General features: G+C 39.3%; 2 protein-coding genes and 1 non-coding gene across 3 annotated transcripts in view; 1 reads left to right on the forward strand and 2 right to left on the reverse strand.

The window, feature by feature from the left end:
- Window positions 1-1,985: 1,985 nt before the first annotated feature.
- The window catches only part of TNFRSF11B (TNF receptor superfamily member 11b), a 28,292-nt gene continuing 3,636 nt past the window's right edge, over window positions 1,986-26,641 (reverse strand). The window contains exons 2-5 of the mRNA XM_086336359.1: window positions 11,334-11,703; window positions 7,285-7,479; window positions 4,918-5,142; window positions 1,986-3,208 (exon numbers count right to left, since the gene is read on the reverse strand). Of these exons, the coding sequence (XP_086192485.1) occupies window positions 2,820-3,208; window positions 4,918-5,142; window positions 7,285-7,479; window positions 11,334-11,703 (1,179 nt within the window). The 3' untranslated portion in view covers window positions 1,986-2,819. The remainder of the gene's footprint in view (window positions 3,209-4,917; window positions 5,143-7,284; window positions 7,480-11,333; window positions 11,704-26,641) is intronic.
- Window positions 7,404-26,641, forward strand: part of COLEC10 (collectin subfamily member 10) — a 197,916-nt gene continuing 178,678 nt past the window's right edge. The window contains exons 1-3 of the mRNA XM_086336408.1: window positions 7,404-7,554; window positions 13,184-13,275; window positions 25,664-26,038. The gene's annotated coding sequence lies outside the window, so the exon portion shown is untranslated. The remainder of the gene's footprint in view (window positions 7,555-13,183; window positions 13,276-25,663; window positions 26,039-26,641) is intronic.
- Window positions 22,341-22,475, reverse strand: LOC147359277 (small nucleolar RNA SNORA42/SNORA80 family). Its single transcript, XR_015141364.1, has one exon. It is a non-coding gene; the product is annotated as a small nucleolar RNA SNORA42/SNORA80 family (small nucleolar RNA).

Consider the following 26,641-nt stretch of genomic DNA (forward strand, 5'->3'; position numbering starts at 1 on the left):
AAAGGAGCAGGCAAGGAAACCAATCAAATTAGCACTTAAAGGATTTATACTTGATGCCATTAAACTTCCAAACGTTTCTTAAGCTTAACTGATGTGTATGAGGCCATTTCATTTTCTGTGCACAAGAACTTTGGTGGAGGAACTGGAACTTCTGAAGGCAACATGCTGGCTATTAGTTAACCCCTGTCCTCCTACTTATGCCTTCAGCACTTAATTTCCACATTTTCCACTCCCAGGATTGCAGCTTGGGACTCTAATTCTCCAGGCTGGAGCCTCTTGACTTTACCTCTGCCGTTTATTTCCCCAGATTTATGAGCTTGTGTGACATTTACCAGGATCTACCCTTCTGTCAAGGGCTTCCCTGGTGGCTCAGTCATAAAGAATCCATCTGCCAGTGCAGGAGATGTGGGTTCAGTCCTTGGGATGGGCCCTGGGAGAAGGAAATGCAAACCACTCCAATATTCTTGCCTGGCAACACCCATGAACCAGGAGCCTGATGGGTTACAGTCCATGGGATTACGAAAGAGTTCGACACAACTTAGCGACTAGACAACAGTAACCCTCCTGTCAAAGCAGCCATAATGATCTGATTTCACAAAGGTAGGCTTGACCTACATTAAGGTTTCACCTGTAATGTAGGTGTTGCATCTACATCTTAGTAAAGTGACAGAAAAGAGAAATGCGGACTGTGAAAGGATGAGGTGTGGACCCTATTCACAGTGATATCCCCTTCTTGGGAACTGAAGCTGATGAAGACAGACCCTCACTGGCCATGTATTTACACCAGTCCCTATTTGAACAACCAGAGTCTCTCTGCTAGGAATTAGAAATTTGAACTGAAAGATACAGAAATATAAGACTAAGACAAAGTGTAGGAACTTCTGTCACTCAGGGGCCCAGTGTTATCTTAATTCTACTGTTTCTGACGCTTAGATACAACCTGTATTAGTACCTATGGCTGTTGTGGCAAATTACCACAAACTGGGTGACTTAAAACAACAGATGTGAATTCTCTCATAGTCCTGGAGGCCAGAAGTCCAAACTCACGATGTCAGCAGGGCGTATTCCCTACAGAGGCTCTCAGGGAGAAAGTGCTCCTCTCTTCTCTCGCTTATGGCTTTTTGGCTTGAAACCACATCACTCCCATCTCTGCCTCTGTCTGCACATTGTCTTTTCTTCTGTCTTTCTGCTCTGTGTCTCTTATGAAGACACTTGCCACTGCATGTAGGGCCCACCTGGATAATCAAGGATGATTTTCTCATCTCAAGACAACTTAATTACACGTACAAAGACAGATGATTTTTCTAAAGCACATTGACAGATTCTGGAGAATATGGTATAAACATAATTTGGGCAGGGAGTACCATTCTACCAAATACATCACCCTTCCAGTTAATGTTTTCTGCAATTAAATAGTGCCAGTTTCCAGTGCATGCCTGCTTGCTCAGTTACTTCAGTCATGTCAGACTTTTTTGTGATCCTATGGACTGTAGCCCATAAGGCTCCTCTGTTCATGGGATTCTCTAGGTAAGAATACTGGAATGGGTTGCCATGCCCTCCTCCAGGGGATCTTCCTGGCCCAGGGATTGAACCCATATCTCCTGTGTCTCCTGCATTGGCAGGCAGCTTCTTTACCCACTGAGCCACCTGGGAAGCCCACAAGTATCCATTACTGGCAACCAAAAGAACTTATATAGTTTGGTCTCTTGATGCTAGTGGCAGCAGTTATAAGTAAGTGGCTTGTGTCGTTTGTTTACTAAACTTGACTTCAGAAATTCTTCAACTTATGTGTAGTAAAAACTACATTGGAGCATGTTAAAAATGCAGGTTTCTGCCCTCCTCCCTAGAGTTTCTCAAAAAAATTGGCCCAGGAATCTGCATTTTTAACAGTGTTCCCAAATGGTCCTGATGATAAAAGAAAGGGAAAATCGTGAAACCTCAGATCCATTCATGTGCCATTCAAATAAAAGCAAGAGGAGAAGCGATGAAAAATAATTTGAAAACTTTAATTAATGATGTTGTTTATGTAGTAAAAACATAAAATCTTTTAAATAAGGTACATTCAATTTCTCAGAGCATCTAATATTCAGATAATTTATATTTCATACACTTTCCAACATTAAACAATTGACTACATAATGCATTTTCTATAAAATGGTATTACAGCTTATACAGGTTAAAGTATATTACAAAAATACTCTACACAGGAAGAATGGCAGTACATATTAGGAAATGCTACAAACATTCTGTTAAAAATATATATTTTTATCTCTTTCATGTATCATAATAAACAGAATATATATATTTTTCTTTCTAAAATTAAGTCTTACACAGTTTCCCTTTAGGATGGTAATATGTACAAACCTTATATCTGAATGAATATAAATAGCAAATACTATAATAGTGTTACAGATATATTAGTAACTTTTACAGAAAAAAATGGCTTTTAAATAAAAGCCTCTAGTACAGCTGAAATCTCAAAGCTATTTAAATTAGACATTCTGATATTTAGTAAGACACAATGGAGTCTCATTTCTTATTTCCAGTTGAATTACTGCAAGCAGTAACAAGAGAAAATAGAGGCAGTAGATACTGGACCAGATGTGTCAGCTGGATAAACTATTTGGGGTTTATTATACTTTGGGGGAGAGATAAGAGTTCTTTCTCCACACCATAGTTTCTTTTGGGGCCCTGGGGTCAAAGCTAGTCCTTGGTGATGAGAAAGAAATCACTGTTCCCTCCTCAAGCGCCTGAGAAACAGTCTACTCATTCATCAGATCTGGTCCACGGTGAGGAAACAGCTCCGTGACCACTTCCGGTTATAAGCAGCTTATCTTTAATGACTGGACCTGGTTTCCTATCATTTCTAAAAACAGCTTCCGATATAACCTGTACATGGTGAAGCTGTGAAGGAACCGGATGGTCTTCTTGAGACTCTGAATGACAGTCTTGGGGAAGTGGTACGTCTTCAAGTGCTTTAGGGCGTGCAGCAGGCCCTTGCGCGTGTCCTGGTCGCCATTTTTTATCCTCCACAGGCTGAGCAGCTTCAGGAGTTGCTCACTTGATTTGCACGTCTTCACTGTTTTCTCAACGTCTTCGGTCGTCACTTTCTTCCCCGGCAAGCTTTCCATCAACTTTAGAAGCTGCTCAAAGGTGAGGTTCAGGTGTCCAATGTGCCTCCGCACGCTGTTTTCACAGAGGTCAATGTCTGAATGAAGCAAAAACAAGACATTCATTCACACAGTCTATCTAAAGCCACTAGAGAACTACCCCGAGGCAAAAGGGAGTTCCCCAGCATTTCATAATTTAAAGGCCGACCTCCTCCTTTCCTTTGAGGGAGGGCTCAGGTCACGCTAGTTATTTCTGAGAACTGAGTTCAATATTATTTTGTGTTACCACAGAATAATATGCTTTCTGTATTCTCGGCATCCAACAGAGCTTTGTGAAAAGCCCACATTTGGAAAATAACAGTAAGAAACTAGAGACACATTGTTCTCAGTTTTCTAAGAAAATCTGAAGAAATGAAAAGCGTAACATTTTAGAAAAAATACAGTTAGCTATTTTGTAATATAAACTTTCATTAATTGATACCAATATATGTGCTATTTGAAAAATTAGTTGCTTCAAATAGTCTTTAATAAATAGCACCAGAGGATTATCAGCACACAGGAGATCTGAAAATCCAATAATACGAGGCCAGAGAACAGTAGGATACACATGGCCTAGAGAATATTTTGGTAATGAGCTAGGACATAAACATAGATGAGTAAGTAATGTTTCTGTTGATGACATGAGTCATTTAGTATCTGTAAGACCGAAGGCAAGTCCCTTCATCTTTCTGGGATAAAATGTCTTCATTTATAAAACAGGGAATTCGATCCCATCCAATTCTAACTGTCTCTGTTTCTCTACTTCCCTTTCTTTCTGCTTCAGGGCTAATTATACTTTCAAAGAATACATTTTGTTTGCCAAAAACAGAAGACAAGTTTACTGTGCACAAGTGAAAGCATTCAACTGTCAAAGATGTTAGTCTCCTAAAATCTGTTGCCTCAGTTTCAGATGTTTGAGGCTTTAGAGTTGTGTAGGATTCCTCAATCATTTAACTACACGTGAAGAGCAGAATGGATTTCTCATTAACATTGCATCATGAAAGCCCCCTGACCATTTTTTTCCAGAATGTCCTCCCAATGCTAATTCAAGTCAGAACTTTCTCTTCTGTGTATCCCAAAGCTTATAGTACACTCTGGATGAAACTTACTCCCTTTTCCCTTCTGTATTAATTCACTCCCATCATAATACACACACACACACACACAGTTTCAAAAGGAGATTCTTTACAAAACTAAAACATGAGAGTACTTGGATTTAAATAGCCCCTTTCTCCAAGAAGCTCAAACACTTTAAAGAACTTATCTCATTAATCCTCACGACATGTGCTATTAAAATGGTAATTTTAAAATAGACTGTATTGTGAGGATTAATGAGAGGATACCTAGACACTTAGATTCTCTCTGGAGAGAATTACCAGATAAATACCACATAGTTTCTTGGTAGAATTGCGAGGTAAGATCTAAAATAGTTAAAGAACTTCTAGATATATCAGACAGGATGCTCGCACACCTACTAAGGGATCCAGAGTCAGATTTCCTGAGGTTTATTCCTACATTTGAAATGTATTTTCTCTCCTTCCAGAGAGACAGTTGAAAAATTGGAGAGTAGAGTAGGTGAAAATAAAACCTCGCATGACTGATCTAGGAACAGCTTCTCCTCTATCATTTGAAAACTATTTCAGTCCAACAATAATTCCCAAAGGGAAACAGCATCCATACAACTAAACAGGTACATAGTCTCATTTCTGTTGTATGATGAGCAGGTGTTCTGATTTCTGTTTGAGTTGTTTAGTTCAGGCTACCATACCTTGGATGATCTTCTTGACCATATCTTGGTCTTTGTTTTGATGCTTCCATAACTTCAGCAGCTGGAAAGTCTGTTCTCGTGAGTTGTGTCGCTGTTTTATCCTCTCTATGCTCTCTGCATTTACTTTGGTGCCAGGCAGATTGTCTACCAGGACACTGAGCCAGTTCGGGGTAAGCTTTGTAGGAACAGCAAACCTGAAGAACGCCTCCTCACACAGGGTCATGTCTAAAAGGAAGGTGGGAAGATTAAGAAGATTTACTCAATAATTTGGGCTTCCCTGGTGGCTCAGATGGTAAAGAATCTGCCTGCAATGCAGGAAGCCTGGGTTCAATCCCTCAGTAGGGAAGATCCCCTGGAGAAGGGAATGGCAACCCACTCCATTATTCTTGCCTGGGAAAATCCCAAGAACAGGAGAGTCTGGTGGCCTACAGTCCAAGGGATCACAAAGAGTCGGACATGACTAAGCGACTCACACTTTCACTTTCACTCAGTAATTGGAATCTTGGATGTCTAATGGATAATAATAATAACAGGAAGAAGAAGAAGGAAAGGGAGAGGGAGATAGAGAAAAAAAGGACAAAAACCAACACAGTTGCATTTTCCAGAATATTGCATGCTAAAATGAAAAATTTGAATAAAATCAACCTTCTATTGCCTGATGTTAATGGCAGATTGCCAATCCAGCTCGGTCCCATGAAATATTCTTTTAGAATATTTTGGAGGGGAAGAGTTTACTAAATGTCTAATAAAAATATAGTATTGCTATAAAAAATTACAGCAAAAATTCTATTACTTAATATAATATTAACATATTTTAAAGTAACTATTAAACATTCTTTTAAAGGCTTGGCTGGTATCTAAAAGTTACTTCAAGGCCAGTGTCAAATCATTGTCTTTAAGAAAGCCTGAAAAGTAACCTGAAATAGCATATTATTTTCTGCACACACACATACACACAGTATCTTTGGGAACAAGGATGGATACAGAAGTATAAGCATACATTAAGTGGGAAAATAATCAAACACAAAAACTTGTCATTTAGAAAAAAGGTCCAATAAGCTGAGTGTCTGGGTAGCATTAGTCTATCGTAGGGATTAAGAGTCTGTGTTTGGATTCATTAGGTCTGGGTTTGAATCCTGACTCTGCCATTCAAGTTCATACAGTAACTTGAACAAACTTCACAGTGTTTTTGTAAAGATTAAAACCCATATAGCAAAAGTGTCTGGCAAATAGTAAGTGTTCAAAGAGTGATATAAATAAAATTATAAATGGATTAAAGAGAATGTTAAAGTTAGATGTTACTCCTTTTAACATCCCTCCCCACATTCCATCATTTAATAAGAAACCAGACAGGATGAATGACTTAGCTAAGATTTTTATAAAACAGAAAAAATGTTGGAACCAGGCTTAAATCTTAAATCTCCCAATCCACGTTGCTATGTTTTATATACATCTATGTTGCACAAAAAGATGTTTGAAGAGAGTCAAGCTGACTAAATACTAAAAGGTCAGTTATCCTCGGTGTGATGAGTCCTTGGTAGGAGGTCTGAGACTAGTGTGCTGGCAGGAGTGACAAGACGAGGATACCAACCTGATTAGTGTCATCACCAACATGGGGTGCATTCAGATACCTTGAACTTGGAGCTAGTGACCCTTCCTGAATAGAGTTTAAGACATATACAGGAACTCAGTACTTCTGTGCAATAGGTGCAGTAATACCACAGGTAACAAAGCCAGTATTGCCTTTCTAATTTGTCATCTATTTATATCACCGTGGCTCAGATGTAAAGACTCCGCCTGCAATGCGGGAGACCTGGGTTTGATCCTTGGGTCGGGAGGATCCCCTGGAGACGGAAAATGGCAACCCAGTCCAGGATTCTTGCCCGGAAAATCCCATGGACAGAGGAGCCTGGAGGGCTGGGACGGTCCGTGGCATTGCAAAGAATTGGACACGACTGAGCGACTAACACAATCCGATCCAAGTACTCTCAATTACTTGGCTTCTTAGTTGCCAATTTATACTTTGGCTAATAATACAGATGTGCGTAAAAGTGATAAAAATGCATAGGTTAAAAACATTCTGCAACTTGGACTCTGATAATGTGACCTTCAACATAATCTTACTTCACCCCTTTTCCGTGGGTAACGTGATTCAAGTGTGAAAGTCAGGGTTTGGAGCACTATTATAGGAAGATGGAGACTTTTTGAAAGATTTTTGAGTTGTGGCTTTAGCAATGATGCACAGAGAATAGTCTTAGTTGGTTAAAATTCAAGAAAGGGGAAATATAAGTTTAACTAAGAAGGACCAGAGAGTCTTGTATTCAACCCAGAGGTGGTACGAAGATTGATATTTTGAAACATAATTACCTATTCCGCATTTGTGAGTCGATGATTCGCTGCTACCAGAACATATATTGTCATGCGTTGCATTTCCTTTCTGAGTTAGCAGGAGCCCAAATGCACTGCAATTCGTGTGTTTTCTACAGGGCGCTTTGGATGATGTCTCATTCGAGAAGAACCCATCTGGACATCTTTTGCAAACTGTATTTCGCTCCGGGGTTCCTACAAAAATATCAAGCCGTTTAGCACATTGTTCTCAAGTACTCTCGCAGCAGAAACCATCTTAACAGAGTTGGGGTAAGACTTTTCACTTGGTTTTTACTGCTACTATTATGTTGCAGGAAACTTCAGGCATTTTCATTTTTCACTTCATTAGACAGAACAAAACTTCTACAGTGAACCCCTTAGGCATTCTTTCCTCCTTGTAATACAAACACAAATGTGTTCTGTTGTTACCTACAAAGCACATAATGGGAGAGGGAAGAAAAGAAGGGTAGGATATTCAATTAGTCCTGCCTGTGCTGAAGTTGTCAGGAAGATCTTGTTGTCAGCCATATTCTCCACACAATTATCCCTGGAAAATCATGAAAATAACTGCTGTGTAACCACTGTAATATCATTCTTTGAAATCAGTACCCGTGGTATGCCACATCGTTAAATCCCAATCGATTCCTACGGAAGTTCTTTCTTTTCTGAATCCTAATTGTGAAGCAATTCGTAAGTGTGCTAACCCCAAGAAGTAAAAATTTACAACATTATAATAAACTTTTGAAGGTGGCCATAAAGTTAACTGTGGACTTAAGCGTAAGCCTGCAGTTACATAATAAATGGAAGATGATATACCATTTGCTTAAACTGTTGAGTTTAAAAAGGGCACAGTCGTTAAAATTTCAGGCAAGGGTGACTGAAAGGGCATTTTCTTTCATGGTGGAAAGATACTTGATAAATTTGGGGAAATCATTGACAGAAAAACTTGAACCAGTCAACAACCCAAGATGCTATTAAAAATAAACATCTTTAAAACCCTTGACTCTATGCCTGAGTAGATCATACATTATAGTGTATTTGCATATGAAAATACCTCCATCTAGTGTAAGCTAGTTGAACAGATTTAGACTCCAGTGTTCAAATGTAGCTATTCCAGGGCAATTCTGGCTGACACAAGATATCAAATACTAAAGAAACAAATGAAAGTTAGAGAAAGTTAATAAACTTCATTTATTAAAACTTTTAACCTCCCATTTCATTGCATTCTCTACCAAAAAAGGGAAAAAGAGCACAGTGAATTTGGTTTTATTTTCACCTCTGGCTTCTTTCTTTTCTAAAGGGTTTGATAATGCATTGACCAATAAAAATGACAAAAAGGTGGCAGAAAAAAAGAAAAGGGGAGACCAAGCATGAAATTTTAACATGTTAAATGCCATTTCCAGGGTTGCAGTGACATTATCTTAGGAACCACCTTACAAAGAGGTCTCTTTTTTTTTTTTTAGTATTTTCTTACTATACTCCTCTCCTTAAAGGGGATCCAACTCCACACCAAATTCTACAGTATCATAAGCAGAGGTATTTGGGCATGGACTGCATGGTATTATTTTATTGTGAATATTCTGGGAATAAATGGTCTTAGACATCTGGATCCAAATCTCCCTTTGTCAGCTGCACAAAGAAGAATCTTTAATTCTTCACATACGTGTTGATGGCTTGGGTGTTCTTCTGCATTCCAATGAGAAGGTCATAGGCACAAGACACTCTTCCAGGTAATTTAGCCTTTAAAGTTCCTTACCAAGAGGAATCCAAGAATTATAGAAGGAAAGTTTCTTAATATATGTGGAGGCTTTATGTAATGACCTTTCTGTAAAGGGCTTCCCTCTCTCATGATTGACAGAACTTCTTATAAAAGGATGTATCCATCTAAGTAAATGATTTTGCCTTGTTAATGTCAAGAGAAATACCCAAAGTATAATCTGGTAGGCAAAACGTGAAACAGAATGGCAAGAGGAATTTTGCTTTTCAGTTGAGAATTCACCATGCTAGGCATAAACAATTATATAAGAATTATACAACTAATAGAACTAACTACAGTTGATCCTTGAACAATGGTGGGTTAGAGGACCCAACCTCCTTGCATTGGAAAATCCCATTATAACTTTATAGTCAGCCTTCTATAGCCAGAGTTCTGCATTCACAGATTCACACAACTGGGATCAGGTATTACTGTAGTATTATTGAAAAAAATTTGCATAGAAGTGGACCCACGAGGTTCAAACCCATGTTATGCTGTTCAAGGGTCAGCTGTAAAATCTGAAGACAAGGCAATCTGACTTCAAAACAACAGAGAATGAATGTTAAATACTCTTTAGACTAAAACTGCAGAATCTTGCCTTCTCTTTGGTCTGGAAACCTTTTATATTTTAGGCAGAGAGAGGTGAGTAAATAAATAAACCTCTGTGTACCTTTGTGCTAAGACTTCGGTTGTGTGCTTACTTCATTCTACAAACAGATTTTCATGCTTATATGAGTAAAATTCTTACTATTTCCATTATTTTTCAAAACTTTCTAGTTTCCAAACTGCAATGCCCTGCTTAATGAATTTTCCTACATATATAAATTACTGAATGGAATTAAATGCATCTGTTTCTGTTGGATGGGCTTCTCCCTCTACAACTTGGGTTAGCTTTTGAGTCGCAAATTGTCATCCAGTAAAAATTAGGAAGTGTCACCAATTTCTCCCTCAAAGACTTATACTAGAGGCATTTTAAGGAACTGTCATGCAATTTGCACCCTCTGTGACTGATTTTATAAAATTCAGAACTTAGGACACTTAATAGTTCAGTTTTTGAATATATTTAATTCGTGTCCGACTCTTTGTGACCCCATGGACTGCAGCCTACCAGGCTCTTCTGTCCATGGGATTTTCCAGGGAAGAATACTGGAGTGGGTTGCCATTTCCTTCTCCAGAAACCTAAAATGTTGATAATAATTTAGACTCTATATTGCAACTTCTGAAAGTCAAAATGGTTACAAGTAATTCACATGCTCTGAACCCATGGTTGTCAACTAGGGGTGATTTGGCCATCTAGGGGACACTTTAGTGGAAAGAGTACTATTTTAGCATTTAGTGGCTAAAGACCAGGGATGCTGCTGAACATGCTACAATGCACAGGACTGCTGCCCACGAAGAGAATTATTCAGCCCCCAAAGTTAGTAGTGCTGAGACTGAGAAACACTGATTCAAATTGAATAACTGGAATCTATACCCATACTGCTTCCTCCGGAAAAGTGAGTGAATACTCTTAATTTTTCCAGGCCAGGAGAACATGCAGACGATACTGAAACTTCATGAACGTAGCAAAAAAAAAAAAAAAGGTGGATTGCAGCTTTAAAAAATTCAGTGCAAAGTGGCCTTAATCTCTGCTCTTCAAAATGCAAAAAGAGAAAGTACTTTGTTTGTAGACAAGTACTTACTCTTGGCTTGCCAGTCTGTTTTGTCTAAGATAAAGAATCAGCTTCATAGAAGAGATGCTGCTATAGCCGTTATCCTCCCAGACACTCAACTCCTCTGCCAAAGGAAAAACTAGCTTCATTTTTAATAATGAGCTGCAGTTCCCCTAGCCATTCTCACTTTTTATATAATTAATTATAACTACTCACTGTTTGCACGCCAGAGCCTCATTAATATCAGCATAATTACTCTCTTGGTATCAATTAACATTTCTGATGTTTGTCCAAAAGCACTGCACTCTGAGGCTGTCCATGCCAAAGTGAAACACAGACATAGATCAGCTATGAATGGTGCAACTAAGAGTGTGTCCCTTTAAGAAAGAGCAATCCATCACACATCTCATTAGAGAGTGATTTGCTGCATTTGAGATTTGTCACTAAATTGGCCCGTCGTGGCAAAGTGCTCCTCTGAGGAATGGTTCTTTGGCAGCCATCCAGACACATAGTACATACCTAGCAAATTCCATTACCTTTGTAATTTGCTATCCTGTAATGTCATCAGGACCAACTTGTTCCCTTAAACTTCCCCCACTACCTGACTCTGTGTGATGTTAATGAACTTGGCTGGTACATACCCGGGTGTAGCACTCCGAACCCAGGGGGACAGCTCCTGTGCTTCAAGCAGAACTCCAGCTCCAGATAGCGCCCCTCCTCACATTCACACACGCGGTTATGGGTGCGACTGCACTCCTGCTTGACATACTGCAGTTCCTTGCACACTGGGCTGCAGTACAGACACTCATCACTGGTGTGCCAGGTGTCCGTGTAGTAGTGGTCAGGACAAGGGGCACACACGGTCTTCCGCCTTGCCGTGCAGGGCTGTTTCAGGAAGGTGCCGGGAGGACATTTGTCACACATCAGCTGACGAGAGCTCTCAGGGTCATAATGAAGGTACTTTGGAGGAAAGGTTTCCTGGGTGGTCCATTTAATGGAGATGTCTAGGAACTAGAAGAAGAAAGGGAAATAGTGGTATGTTAGCATGGAAATGGGGTGATTCTTCTGTGCAAAAGCATCATTAACCTCAGAGTCCTTTACTACCTGGAACCTCATGCTGTTCCTGCCTGCGGAGCTAGGACCACAGAAAACAAGTTCAGAAGCCATAACTCTTGCCTCTACGTAGATTAATCTCCAAGACCATGATGGCAGTACCAGCAAAGTATATTAGGAAAACATAGCTCATAGATAGCTGGAGTGGAAAGCTCATCAAAGTAGAAATTATTACACTTAGATGCACCGCTAAATAGCCTGTGTGCCTTGAGTAATACTTTATCTCCTTGGGTTTTAGGATAATCATTAGATTAGTGAGTTGGGTGAACTAATGAGTTAGGTGAACTAGATTCTCAGGATAGCTATACTAGGATCCCTAGACTCCTTGATAAAAATGTAGATTCCTGGAATTTATATTCCTAAAAATTCTGATTCTACAGACGTGAATTTTAAATTTAAAATTTTGAATTTTAAATCCTCAGATGGAACTGAGGATTTAAAAATGTCCTGCAATGATTCCCATCTGTAGAACCCATATACAATAAATATTATTTCACTTATTCACTTGTTGGTAGTTATGTACCAGGCTCTGTTCTGGGTATTTGGGATACAGGAGTGAATAAAATAGTCAACAAACTCTATCTTATGGACTTTATTTTAATAACAAATTATACATAAATTATGTGTTAGAAGATGAATGTTGTAAAAAAGTGAGCAAGTAAAAGACTGGAAATATGGAGGGGAAGGTGGAGAAATTACAATCTTTATTATGGGGTGATGGTCACAGTAGTATATTTAAGATCAGATATTTTTCTTTCAGTTTTCCTGTTCTAAGATGTAATGATTTCACATGTATGTAAACAGTTGGTGATTATACTCACTCTGGTCATTCATTCACTCATGCAGCAGATATGTATTGCATGCTTACCAGAAATATGCTGATGAGAAGATGTAATCTTTGTGCAGCTGGTAATCTGCTGGAAAACTATTAAAATTTTAAGACTGATATTTCCTCCAGAATATCAGTGTAGTCTTGAATCTTATAGGTGACTGATGTCTAGAAAATGAAATGATCACCTCTCTTGAGGTTAATTGGGGAAAACTTGAGGGAGTAGGCAGGGTTTCAGAAGTTTCTATCCATAATGGCCAAAGAGGTGTGTGCATAGTAGAGAGAGAGTTGTGTGGGCCAGAATCCTGCTTGTGAAGGTGGCTCCAAATGAGTATTCTATCTTGTATTCTAGATCTCAAAAGGTCTTCAAGGGAACACTGAAGTAGTTCTTCACACTAATTAAGAGAAAAAGTGTTGTTTCTGTGTAGGGGTTGTTTGTTTGGCTTTTATTGTTTGTTTTTGGTACAGGGATCAACACTGACTATTTTCAGACTTTTGGGAAGCGACAGGCTAAACACAATAATTTTTTCTAAACTCTCTTCTTTGCAGAACTCAGCAAATCTCACAGAAACCCTTTGACCTGGAGGAAAGTGTGCCAAGCTAGGAAAACAGCACTCCTTTTTGAATGAGGAATGACAGAGGTAAAGAAAGGCCTTTTTCATAAGCATTTGGGCATTTTAATAAGCAATAGAATCCACCTACCAATACAGGAGATGCAAGAGATGCGGGTTTGATCCCTGGGTTGGAAAGATCCCCTGGAGAAGGAAATGGCAACCCATTCAACTATTCTTGCCTGGAAAATTCCATGGACAGAGGAGCCTGGTGGGCTACAGTCCATGGGGTCGTAAAGAGTGGGACACAACTGAGCATGCATATACACATGCCCTCATTTCTTATTGAGATATGACTAGCAACTAGGCAGTTTGGACCTAATATGAGCTGATAAACCAGAATTGAATAAAATATCTTCCCTAGGGCCACAGACCTTTTAACTGAGAGCAGTTTTCAGAGCGCTATAATGTAAAGGACCGCTAACCAACAAAAGATAGACTACAGTGGAAAATTGGGGCTGCCTTGATATTTTCAAGACACTCTCATGACCCAATGGTTTTGGGGAAAACGATGTTCTTGAATTCCCCTGGGGCTTTTTATTGGCTAAGATAAAGTGGGTCAACAGTAGAAGAAAGAAATGGACCAGTAATGAGTGAAAGCTCTGGTTTGGTCTGTATCTTTCAGAAATCTATTCATTCAACATATGTCTCTTGACCACCCACTGTGTACCAGGCATTGTAGAAGGTCTTAGCATATGGTGACCCACAAAACAAGGATGCTCTTCAGACTGCTCACAGTCTAGCGAGAAGACAGAGAAGTGAAGGAATAAATAATTACAGATAACGATCAATCTTTTGAAGGAAATGAAGCAAGACGAACTAACTTTGTTGCTACTTGGTCATTCTAATAATATTGTACTATATTTCTGAAAGGCCCTTTGTGTGGGTTTGGCTGAATTATTTCTAACATCCTCAACGCTAGGGAATGAAGTATTCCTGATGCAACTTGCAAAGACACATGAAAGCAATGAGAAATGTTTTTATTTTTTTATGTCTTGATGTTCACTTTTGATTTCCTGAAAAGCCACTTTTGAGGGTTCTGTTTTTTCAAGAGGCCCAGCTCAGAGGTCCACAGGGACACATTTGTCTTGCTTACTGTGGCTGAGTGAGCCCCATCCTGGTAGGGCTGGCAGTCCTGAGACTTAACCCTGCCTGATTTCCCATCATCCTGCCCTTCCCATGACAACGCAGCTCATTTACCCATTAGCTGACTCTTTTCTCTCTTACCAAGAAGAGATGAGGATGAAATGGGAAAACCCCACAGATGGTGCATGTGTTCCTCACTAGAAGCAGCCACACAAATACAAGATCTGACCGAGAATACTGATGCAATTTGTATTTTTCTAGGCAATTGGACATGACACTGTTGGTTTTCTGAAACCATGCTTAAGAAATTAGTTGCCATTTCTTCAAAATACAGGGAAGCTGAGGTGAAAGGAATCCACAGAGGAAAAAAATTAATAAATTAGGTTGACTTAAGGATTAGAGAGCAATTATATAATAGTGAAGATCATTTCCCCTAGGCTACCGCATGGAATTATCATATATATTTTTAAAAATTGGAAAGCCTTAAAGAACTGCAGACTTGTTTTCAGCAAATTCTATGGGCCTCTGTGATTTACTTGAAAATTTTCCACTTTGGTAAAAAGACAGAGCTCTGTGTGGCCAAAATTAGATGCTTAGCTCTCCATCTCTGGTTAGCCTCAATTCCCGCATGGAATTTCTGGAACCAATTCTTGACAGAGGATTGGCAAAATTAATAAACCTCTTCATCTCAATCCCCTCTTTCTTCTGCATTTTCTAGAAAAGCAATGAAAAATATGCCAAAGGAGGACAGTCCATCTTAACACTGGCTCTGTGTCCTTTGCCAGCTGATAACATTTAAAGTCTAAGAAGAGTACAAAAGTAATTTTTGTGTGAAGTGAATAAATACTGATGAATATCTGCAAAAGCTAGGACTTGTGCATAGGTGTCTCTGCAGAAGCCTGAAGTGTCCTATATAAGAGTGTCCTATATTATAGTTTCCTATAAAAGAAGCTGCTTTTTCATGCTTAACTTTTTTTTAAATTGGAGGATAATTGATTTACAATATTGTGTTGTTTTCTGCTGTACATCAACATGAATCAGCCACAGGTATACATATGACCCCTCCCTCCTAAACCTCCCTCCCATTTCCCTCCCCATCCTACCCCTCTATGTTATCACAGAGCACTGGGTTGAGCTCCCTGTGTCACACAGCAAATTTCCACTGGCTGTCTATTTTACATGTGATAATGATAAAGAAACATTAAAATGGAATTTTCTCTCCATTTTTTCTTTCTTCCTCTTCCCACTCTATATCTGTCCACCAGCTACAAAAGTACAAAAGTAAATGAGGAACCAGTCCAGGTCACAGTAATTAGTGGAAGCAGAATTAAAACCCAGAGCATGTGCCATAGAATAGTATATTTTGACCAAATCCTTTAACATTGCATAGCCCTAACATGCTAGTTTTTCATTCAGACTCAAGAGCATAGTGTTAGGAGATTATAGAAGTGAGATCACCCAGTGCCTTCCTTAAGTCCACATGAATGGATGGTGTTTCTTTCTTTGTGCTAAGACTAGCACCTGTCCAAGGTAACTGATATGGAAATGTCTTAGATGACACGTGATTTCAGTATAGCTGACTACCGGTATTTGCTGCTTAAAGGATACAGGAATATACTTTCTCCATCAAGTTTACTTTTGCGTGATGCAATGCAGTCAGTCCCCTGCTGCTGCGCTTATTCTCCGGTATGAAGAACCACGAGTGACCCAGTGGGTTTCCGTTTATGGAAAATTCATTAAAAGGAGCCCACACAAAGCTTGAAATAACTACTTGGTTTGGGAGTTCCTTTTGTGATCCCTCGTCATGATCTTTGCCACAAAGAACTATTTGAGGACTACCAGAGTTAGCTAAACTTCTGGTCAATTTGGAAACCATGATATTTTACAATTCATCTTAGCCAAGAAAAGAAACATTCAGGATATATACCACAGTGAGTTTCCTAAAGATCTCTTGTAGTATAAACTACAAAGCTTATTAAAAAAAAAAAACAAAAACAAAACTCTTTTGCTATGAAGGTTAGCTTATTTAACTTTCTATAGTCTTATGGTATAATGGGGCTTCCCTGGAGGCTCAGACAGTAAAGAATTCACCTGCGATGCTAGAGATCTGGGTTCGATCCCTGGGTTGGGAAGATCCTCTGGAGGAGGGCATGACAACCCACTCCAGTATTCTTGCCTGGAGAATCCCATGAACAGAAAAGCCTGGAGGGCTGCAGTCCATGGGATAGCAGAGTCGGACATGACTAAGCAATTAAGCATACACCTGGTATAGTGGCCTCTTCCCTATTTCTTCCAATCCTTAAATTATTTATTTATTCATTCATTCAGCAAACACTTATTGAGACAATTACTATGCTCAGGAAATATTGCTGAACAATGGAGCCGAGGAAGTTAATGTTCCTATTTCCTACAAGAATTCATCCAAAAGCCTCTGTTGGTGTAAAAAGTCACAAATCACTGCAAAACAATGAGAGGGAAAACAAAGGTAAAAAAAGGATCAAGAAAAGACTCAATAGAGAAACAGGTCAGAAATGAGAAGCTGAAATGAGGTAGTAGTAAGGAGGAGAGAAAAGATAGATATATGTTAGCTAATTGCCCGTGGAGGGAGGTACTAGAAAGAGTAAAGGAGGACATGCCCATGAATTATGACTATTAGGTATGTGGTGTTGCTGTTAATTACTGACAGCAGGAGAAAGAGGCAGTTATGGAGGAAGACAATGAATTTGGTTCTGGGTCCTCCAACAATGAGACTCAAGTGATGATGTCGAGTAGACACTTAAATATATGTATCAGGTATTCAGGATAGAAATGCAGCTAAAGACACAGATTTAAAGAGATGCAAGTTCAATCCCTGGGTCAGGAAGATCCCCTGGAGGAGGGCATGGCAACCCTCTCCAGTATTCTTGCCTAGAGAATCCCATGGGCAGAGGAGCCTGGTAGGCTACAGTCCATGGGGTTGCAAAGAGTTGGACACGACTGAAGTGACTTAGCACAGGGTTATGAGCACATAAATGGTTCCAGAAACAGAGAAGTAGCATGGCATTACCCAGGGATTTTATACATAAAAAATGTTAAAATATAACCTTTGGGACTTTACAAACATTTGCAAGATGAGATGAAAAAAAAAGAAGGAAAAAAACAGTAGGGATTTTACAGAAAGTTTCAAGAAAAATGCTAAATGTATGATGAATAATAAGATATGAAAAATGTACAGGGTTTAGATCCATTAGATTGATATGAACTAACCAGATCTCTTTGCTGGGAACCTGCATATTAGGGTTCCAAATTCAGTTCAACCACCAGTTTAATAACCCTTGGCCATTATCTTAGCTCTAAAAAGAGATAATTCTTATTTCATCTATTCCTATACAATTGTTTTCAATTGAGTAAAGGGACACAAATAAACTTGGTAAAGAATAAGATTCCAGACAAGAATGAGTCATGACTACATATGCTAATTACACAGGAGGTGGGAAATAGGGAACATTTTGAATCAGATTCATTTTTGGAGACATTTTGAAGTCTCTTGTTCAGTAGGAAGTCACAAACCTAAAATGTGCCCCAGTCAGTTATTTATCCTATTCTTAAGTTGTTTTCAGAAAAAGCATCTCTGACTCGTTTTTAAAATCAGTTCCAGTATCTTCCCAACTTGTATCATTGACTTGGTCGAAAGGCAGTTCCACAGATTTGATTAAAGGGCTCAGATAGAAAAGGATTTGTTTCCATATACCTTAAATGTTTAGCGTGGTGTCTTACAGGCTTCCCAGGTGGCGCTAGTGGTAAAGAACCTGCCTGCCAATGCAGGAGTTGTAAGAGATGTGGGTTCAACCCCTGGGTTGGGAAGATTCCCTGGAGGAGGGCATGGCCACCACTCCATTATTCTTGCCTAGAGAACCCCATGGACAGAGGAGCCTGGAGGGTTACAGTTGCAAAGAGTCAGACACGACTGATGCAACTTAGCAAGCAGCATGCATAAGGTCTTATGGGCTTCCCTGGTGGCTCAGAGGGTAAAGAATCAGTCTGTCACGCAATAGACCTGGATTCAATCCCTGGATCAGAAAGTGCCCTAGAGAAGGGAATGGCTACCCACTCCAGCATTCTTGTCTGGAGAATCCCATGGACAGAGGAGACTGGCAGCCTACAGTCCATGGGGTCACAAAGAGTTGGACATGATTGAGTGACTGACACATTCCCTGCTTTTTTCATGGTGTCTTATACACAGCAAGTATCCAATATATATTTTAATTTTATTCAATCCAGTAGATATTGAATACCTACTAGGTATAATTAGGATTGCTGATGATTCTATAGACACATACAGAGCCTCCAGGTAAAGGGTGCGTTTTCAAGGACAAGCACAAAATCTGTAACTTTCTTATCTGTAAAATGATAGTGATGACAAAATTTGCCTAAAGGAAGTTTTTTTTTTTTTTTTTAAGCATCTTTCATTTTGCTTGGCATTTTGCATGGATCATTCTGTTTGTATTTAGCTTCTATTTTGAAGGTAAATGTGGGGAAAGCAGGTGGCTCATTTGAGAGGTTTATCTGCTGCTTCCATTTCTCTACCTGAGGGTCTGCCACTGCTTAATCATTTCCAGAACAGCCAGGATGAGGTCTCTAGGTAAGGATGCAGAGCAAATGCATTAAATCTATTCATCTATTAGGAACTGATGTGCTGCCAACAGCTTTTGCTACATAAACAGGAGAAAGGAAACAGGAACAATTATGATTTATTAGATGAATCGCTGGGCCAGACTTTACACTCTTTGCTTCCCGTGAGGCTGAAGAACTGTCTCTAGGTAAAACTTAACGTTAAATGCGTTTTGTTGTTGTTCCCTTCAAGAACTTTCCCTTTAGTTGTTTGTTTGGAGGCTTTTAGAATTAATTAGCAGTACCTTGTTTATGTCTGGAATCTACAAGAATTGTCAGAGCAGATTTGCTTCTGATGCTTTTGCTGCTTCAGAGTTTTACAGATAATTAACATTTGCTAGATTAACAAATAAATGAGAAAAATCTCTAAGAACTTGTGATGCAAGTAAACACGTCAAACTTTCCAAGGCAGATGTGTGGACATCTCCCGCATTTTGAATCTCAGATCTTAATTTCTTCTCTTTGCTTATTTGTTTAGTCATTCATTCAGTTGTGTCCAACTGTTTGCAATCTCCTGGACTGTAGCCCATCAGGCTCCTCTGTCCATGGGATTTTTCAGGCAAGAATACTGGAGTGGGTTGCCATTTAATTCTCCACAGGATCTTCCTGACCCAGAGATTGAATTCATGTCTCCTGTGTCTCCTGCATTGCAGGTGAATTGCTGGGTCATAATCACCAGATTTGGGATATTACATCCATTTTGAAAATTTCAACTCAACAACAGAGCTGGCCACAATTTTCCTTTTAATTATATCCATTCAAGCCCACCAGACAAGCACAAGGGTGACATCCCTAGAATTTTCCAGAATTTTCCAGCTACAAAGTTCCTGGCACTTTGGACTCAGAATTGGCAATACATTTTAGTATGTTGATATTTTTGAACATCAATTATTAAGTCCCATTTTATTTCTACCTTTCTTTGAAGATAATACCTTGTTCACATCATCTTATGAATTACTCTGGTTGGTGATGATTTAGATTGAAGCCCAATCAATATATGGTTAAGGGCATCTGGAGAGAGAAATTTAGAAAAGAACAGCCATGGTGGTTAGGAAATGAAATAGAAACTAGAAATGGAAATAGAATAAAACAGGATGTGACTTAAACATGTAGATGTTTATCATGTGCCTAAACAATGTGAAGCATCCTTTTGGAAGTACTGGATGATATGGTGAATAATAATAGCATAGTATATTATAACATCATGACATAGTAAGTTCTATACTTCACTTGTCATCTACCCCTCCAATCACCTCTGAGATGATAGTATTAATCCCCATTTTATAGATGAAGAAACGGAGCCTCAAAGAAGTTGAGTGATTGCTCAAAAGTCACAGAGCTAGTATACATTGAAGATAGGATTCAAACCTAATCCTGTCTGAACCTAAGCCTTTAACAATTGACTCTTCTCGCTAAGAACCTGCAGTGTTAGGAAGGAGACAGGCATTTAAGTGATCACCTATGACACAATGTAAAATTCTGGAAGATCTATATTTTGTCCATCTGTCCATACAGCCATCCATGCCACCTCATCCTATATCTATGCATCTATCTATCTATCTATCATTTACATCATTTATCCTGGTGAATAAATTCCTTGCTCTTCTGTCCTGAAATGCAGTAGTTCACACAACTTCTCTAGAAGATGGTCCTGTGAGACTGAGCAGTCTGTTGTACTTTATACAAAACAGCAGCTTCTCAGTCAGTCAAGCACCCGCTTAAATTTGTCTTCCTTTTTTGCTTACTCTTCTTTTGCTAGCCCCTGCTTCCCTAGGATTGCTGTTTCTAATAAAGGAGCTAAACTATAAAGTGTTTGCCTCATGTTCTCTATCCTGAAGGGTCTGGACTTAGAACTCAAGTCCGGTAAGGAAGCTGGGATATTTAATTTCATCAGGAAAGAAAAACAACAGTGGCCTCCTCTAGCTGAAGGAGCAGGTGAAAAAAGCATTTAAAAAATCCACTGGGATCACTTTGCCCAAGGATATGACTCTGAGTCCCATCCCAGGACGTTTGTATCTCCAGCAGAGAAAAGAACTCTGGTTGAAGGAACTCAGAGGCTTTCCTCTGCTTTGTGGGTATTTTTCACTGGACTCCACTGCTAGATTTCAGCTCCTATTAGAGAGAGAAAAAAAAAAAAAATCCTCAGCTAGGTCACCGTAGGGAAAATTACTTCACTTCTCTGAACCTTAATTTCCTTGCCTGTAAAACAGATTCCAGTCTCTGCATCAGAGGGTTTTTGTGAAAATGAAGGCTGTTAGCATTGTCCTCTCTGTCCAGGACCTAGGATCTTATAAAAATTAATATCTGGAACAAGGTTGGTTTGCTGGGAAAGAAAATGTTGGGAGTCATATACAGGCAATGAGGTGCTCTAATGTACAAGTGACTTGTATCATTTAAACTCACAAATCTGCCAGAACTATCACATCCACCTCCTTCCTCACCAGAGAAAGCTGGAAGGTACAATGTTACCATGTTTCTGGAAGGTAGGACAAGGGAGAAGGCTTACAAACAGCAGGAATAGCTACATCATTGTTCAGTAAACATCACTCATACTTTGTAGTTGACCCATTATTTTAGCACTATCTAGTTGATTTTTTCCCCTTTTACTGGCTATTAAGAGACAGCAAACAGAGTGTGGGAACAGAGGATTCTGTCTCTCAGCCCACGTAGTATTCATTCTCCAGGGCATCTTCCTGACCCAGGAATCAAACCCAGGTCTCCCCCATTCCAGGCAGATTCTTTACCATCTAGCCACCAGGGAAGCCCAATGTAGTATTCCAGCACAGTATTAATGGTCATGCCAATCTACCCATTAACATGCTTATTTCACCTGAAGGTGAAATGCTTCCTTGTGAATACAAATTCAAAGAAAACTCTGCTCAAAGAGGCTAAAGAGATTGCTGGTGACCATAATTACATCTCTTTAGTAAGTCCTGAGGGAATAGGGCTTCTAAGTAGGATATGAAAATATGCACATTAATGGCTTCTATGCTAGCTAAAGACAAAAAGGTCTTGTTTCCGAATTTAAAAAAAAAAATAGTTTTTAGCTTAAAAGAATAATCTGATCCTAAAACACAGAATTCTTACTGCTTAAAAGTAGGTGACATTTCAAAAAGCTGCTTCCTCTTTTGATCTCCTTCACTTAAACAGAATTTCTTATCAATGAAACCAGTTGGGCACAAGGAACTTTGACAATTGCAACAAAGTAGATTTAAAAAATTTTTCTTTAGTATGCTTTTTTTCATAGATAACTAAGTCCATTTGATTTTTGTATGTCTGGCATTTTAAATAGTATCAATATATAATAAAACATTTTAATTTATTTTTAATGACAAAAACGTAATTTTTTTTTTTTTTCCCACTGTGCAAACTGCTTCAGTGCCTGCAGCCTACTGGCAGAGGCCAGGCAATAGTTTGGGGCTGGGTTTGCTCTGGCATGGGACACTATGAGAGGCCCAGGGGGATGAGCCAAAAGTATAAAATTATAGCAGAGCTTCCAGATATCATGTGGTACAACACACCTATTTTAAAGGTGAGCAAAGACCCAGAGAAATGAAGTCACAGACTGGACCACAGAGTCTAAGGCAAAACTGAGGAATAAGGTCTCTTGCTTCTTGACTGCTGTTGCGGAGGTCTTACTATCATTACACCTCACAGATGACTTCCTAAATTACTTCTGTTGGTGGTGATGATGGTGGTATGAATGCCAGAGGGAATTTAAGAATAGGGCCTTGATATCCATATTTTCTAAGAATAAAATACGTTTTTGAACAAGAAAGTAATATTACATGGCAATAGAGGTTTAGGGATCAAAGGCCAGAGACGAAAACTGAATTTACCAAAGGCAGTCACAAAGCTTAGATGAATTACTGTCTTTTAAATCTATATTCATCTTGACACTGATTTTCCTGTTTTATAGTTGATTATTTAAGAGGCTGTTATAGAAAATGCTTCCAAGGTACAGACTAAATGGAGGTGAAGAATCCTAAGGCTACTCTTTTTAATTTTATAGAAGATGCTTCTAGGAAATTAATGTTTTTCACTGTATTAAAACTATGATAAAAAGAGGTGGATTTAAAAAAAAATCTCAATAGGAAAGTAATAAATCAGAACTTTTGGGAGCACATTACTTTTTTAGAAGGGCTCCAGAAATGACATTGCATTTCCTCCTGTATCCTCTATCCATTTATGGTCTGGCTGATTCAGGTGCTTCTGAGAAACTGGGCTTGAAAAAAACTACCCAAGCACCTGGGAAGTTATGTCACCTTGTAGTTGAAAGAAACCATTTTAGTGTGTCTGTAGACTGTTCTGGCCTTTGGAACATTCATTTAGCAAGGCCAGGTAAATGTGAGAGGGAGTGGGTACCACACAGCTTCTTACCTAATGTGTTGTAACACTATTCTTATCCCTTACAACTGTCTAAAAGAATTCTTTTTTTAGACTTTCTATGCTAGTTACCCCAAAATAAATATTCTGTGGTAGTAAGTTCCTAAAACTAATTACATGTCACATAAAAATACCATGTGTATTTCAAGTTGGCTATACCTCACTCCTTCTTCTTGCATGGATAGTTTACAGATGTTGCTAGGATTTCCGATTGACTAGTTCCTGCTCTTGTGGGTTGTGAAGTTTTATTTTGATTTTTGTTTTCTTTTCTAAACATGGCTGCTAGTACTGTTCATATGTGCATTTTTTTTTAAACCTATCAGTATCAGAAATGCACTCTGGGGCTGTGTCCTGCCCTCCTCTCTTGCCCTGTGAAATCCTCCTTTCCTATGGCTTTCAAAACCCGTTCTCTGCTCATGACCCAGATTTTCTGATCTCCAGTCCAGGCTTCTCTGAACTTTTTGAATCCAAATGCCTATTTGACATCTCCATTAGGATATTTTAAGAATGTATCACATTTATCAAACCAAAAAATGAACATCGATGGGAAGGTCAGAAAGGGGATTCAGTTAGGTAGCACCTGCAAGGGTCAGTATATAAGTCTGGTTCATTGTTGTTGCTCTCTTAAGAATGGACCTCCATGAAGGTATTGTACCTTCACAGTAGAAATGGACAAAAATAAGTAGGAAAAATACTGGTCAGGTGGGTAGGGCATTATATTTGTATTTTGAAAGAGATCAAAGCTGACATGAGCATGTGAAATCTCTGACAGTAAGCTACATTTTGTTGGAATATCCATGGAAACTGCTGGTACATTATACAAACACCCCAGCAAATCTCATCGTAGCTCCTTTGACTCAGCAAACACACATTTAGTGTCAGGCACTGTGGAGACCTGGAGGCTATAAATATGAATTGGGAAAAAATCTCTGTTTGCAAAGAGTTCATATTTTGTTTACCACAGGGGTCGTACCATCCCCTAGAAGTTCTGGAAATTTGTGTGGGATTTTCTCTTGTCACAATTTCTGTGTGCTGCTAGATGCCCCAGTGACCAAGAATAATCCCATATTCCACACACTTTCTTTTTCTTGGCTGTGCCATTTGGCATATGGGATCTTAGTTCCCCGATCAAGGACTGAACTTTCTACCCCTGTGTTGGAAGCACAGAGTCTTCACCACCAGACCACCAGGGAAATCCCACACACACTGTCAAATGTCCTACTGATGATGGTATAAGTGATCTAAGCTAAAAAAAAATATTTATCATTATATGAGCCTGGATTCAAACTCCGTATATATATATACACAAACACACGTATATATATACATATGTGTATATAATATAAACACACATGTGTGTATGTGTATATATATATATATATATATACACACATATGTGTATATATATGCACACATATGGGCTTCCCAGGTGGCACAGTGGTAAAGAGTCCACCTGTCCATGCAGGAGAAGCAAGAAGAGTGGATTTGATTCCTGGGTCGAGAAGATCCTCTGAAGTATGAAATGGCAACCCACTCTAGTACTCTTGCCTGGAAAATTCCATGGACAGAGGAGCCTGGTGGGCTAAAGTCCATGGGGTCGCACACAACTGAGTGACTGAGCACACACACATACATACATATATATGTGTACGTATATATACACACACACATATGTAGACCTATGTGTGTGTGTTGTAAGATTTTTATGCCTATTGAATTTTCAAGGAATTTAACAACATAAAATTTGATAGAGGGTTGTGCATGCATGCATGCTAAGTCGCTTCAGTCATCTACGACTCTTTGCCACTCTATGGACTGTACTTTGCCAGGCTCCTGTATCCATGGGAATTCTCCAGGTAAGAATACTAGAGTGGGTTGCCATGCCCTCCTCCAGGGGATCTTCCCAACCCAGGGATCGAACCCGCGTCTCTTAGTCTCCTGCATTGGCAGGCGGGTTCTTTACCACTAGTGCTATCTGGGAAGCCTGAAAGAGGGTTGTATTTTGTTTAAAACTTTAGCGAGATTTGTTCACCATTTCAAAAAATCACAGCCCAAAGCCAACGCCAATCATGGTTTTGAACCCCACGTGCTCTCATCTGTTTCTCATGGTCTGTTCATGACAGTTCTACATAAAGATGCTAATGTATCATTACTTCATTAAATCTTCTAGTGAAGCTTATTTCATTATAAATCATTTTCTTTTTATTTCTCCTTCATAGTATAGTTATGCCAGTATATTGATTTGAAAAAATTCTGTATGTAGGTAAAAATATAAGCACTCTCAATTTCATTTCAGGAGAGCCAGGGAGTTGCTGCTGCTGCTGCTGCTGCTAAGTCCCTTCAGTCGTGTCCAACTCTGTGTGACCCCACAGATGGCAGCCCACCTGGCTCCCCCGTCCCTGGGATTGTCCAGGCAAGAACACTGGAGTGGGTTGCCATTTCCTTCTCCAGTGCATGAAAGTGAAAAGTGAAAAGTGAAAGTGAAGTTGCTCAGTCGACCCTTCTCGACCCCATGGACTGCAGCCTACCAGGCTCCTCCATCCATGGGATTTTCCAGGCAAGAGTACTGGAGTGGGGTGCCATTGCCTTCTCCAAGGGAGTTGTTACAAAGGATTTATTTAATAAGCGCATGGAAGAAGTCTGATCTGATGGAGAACTACTGCTCCACAAGGTAAGATACACAGATACACTGATAATGTTGGCATCTCTGCTCCAGTAAAAACATCAGGGGCAGCCAGGCGTCATTAGGCAAGACTTTGAATAATGTAAACATAATTTTTTTTTAATGAAAGTACTCTTTCTCTGCAATATACTTCACTGTCCTTTTTTTCCTGGGCTGCAAAGAAAAGACTCAGGTTGAATGAAGTACTTCTGGTCAATGAGATACTGAAGGTAATGCTTCTCACAGAAAGCCTTCATGGAAAGGGAACATGCAGGCAGGGAGGCTGAGGGTTGCTTAGAGCAAGACCCAGCTGGCAAGTGAGTGGATAGGAGGACAAGAATATTTGAGTGTGTTTAGTGCCCCTTTGAGAGACTCTGATATACCTCTCCTTCTAAACTATGTAGATAAAACATCTGTCACAGAACGCCTTCTTCCCTGACCAGTGGAATCTGACAACCTAAGATTGGTTTTAACCTAAGAAGTAAAATTAAAGGCCAGATTGAAATTAGGAATAAGAAGTAAAATTAAAGGCCAGATAGAAATTAGGAATTGTGCTGAGGGTTCATGGGTGATAGAGGCCAGAGAGGTTGCTAGAGACAGAAGTACAGGACT

The sequence above is a fragment of the Bos grunniens genome, chromosome 14, assembly GCF_055505025.1.
Source record: "Bos grunniens cultivar Pamir isolate PY7600 chromosome 14, Bosgru_T2T1.0, whole genome shotgun sequence".
Taxonomy (NCBI): domain Eukaryota; kingdom Metazoa; phylum Chordata; class Mammalia; order Artiodactyla; family Bovidae; genus Bos; species Bos grunniens.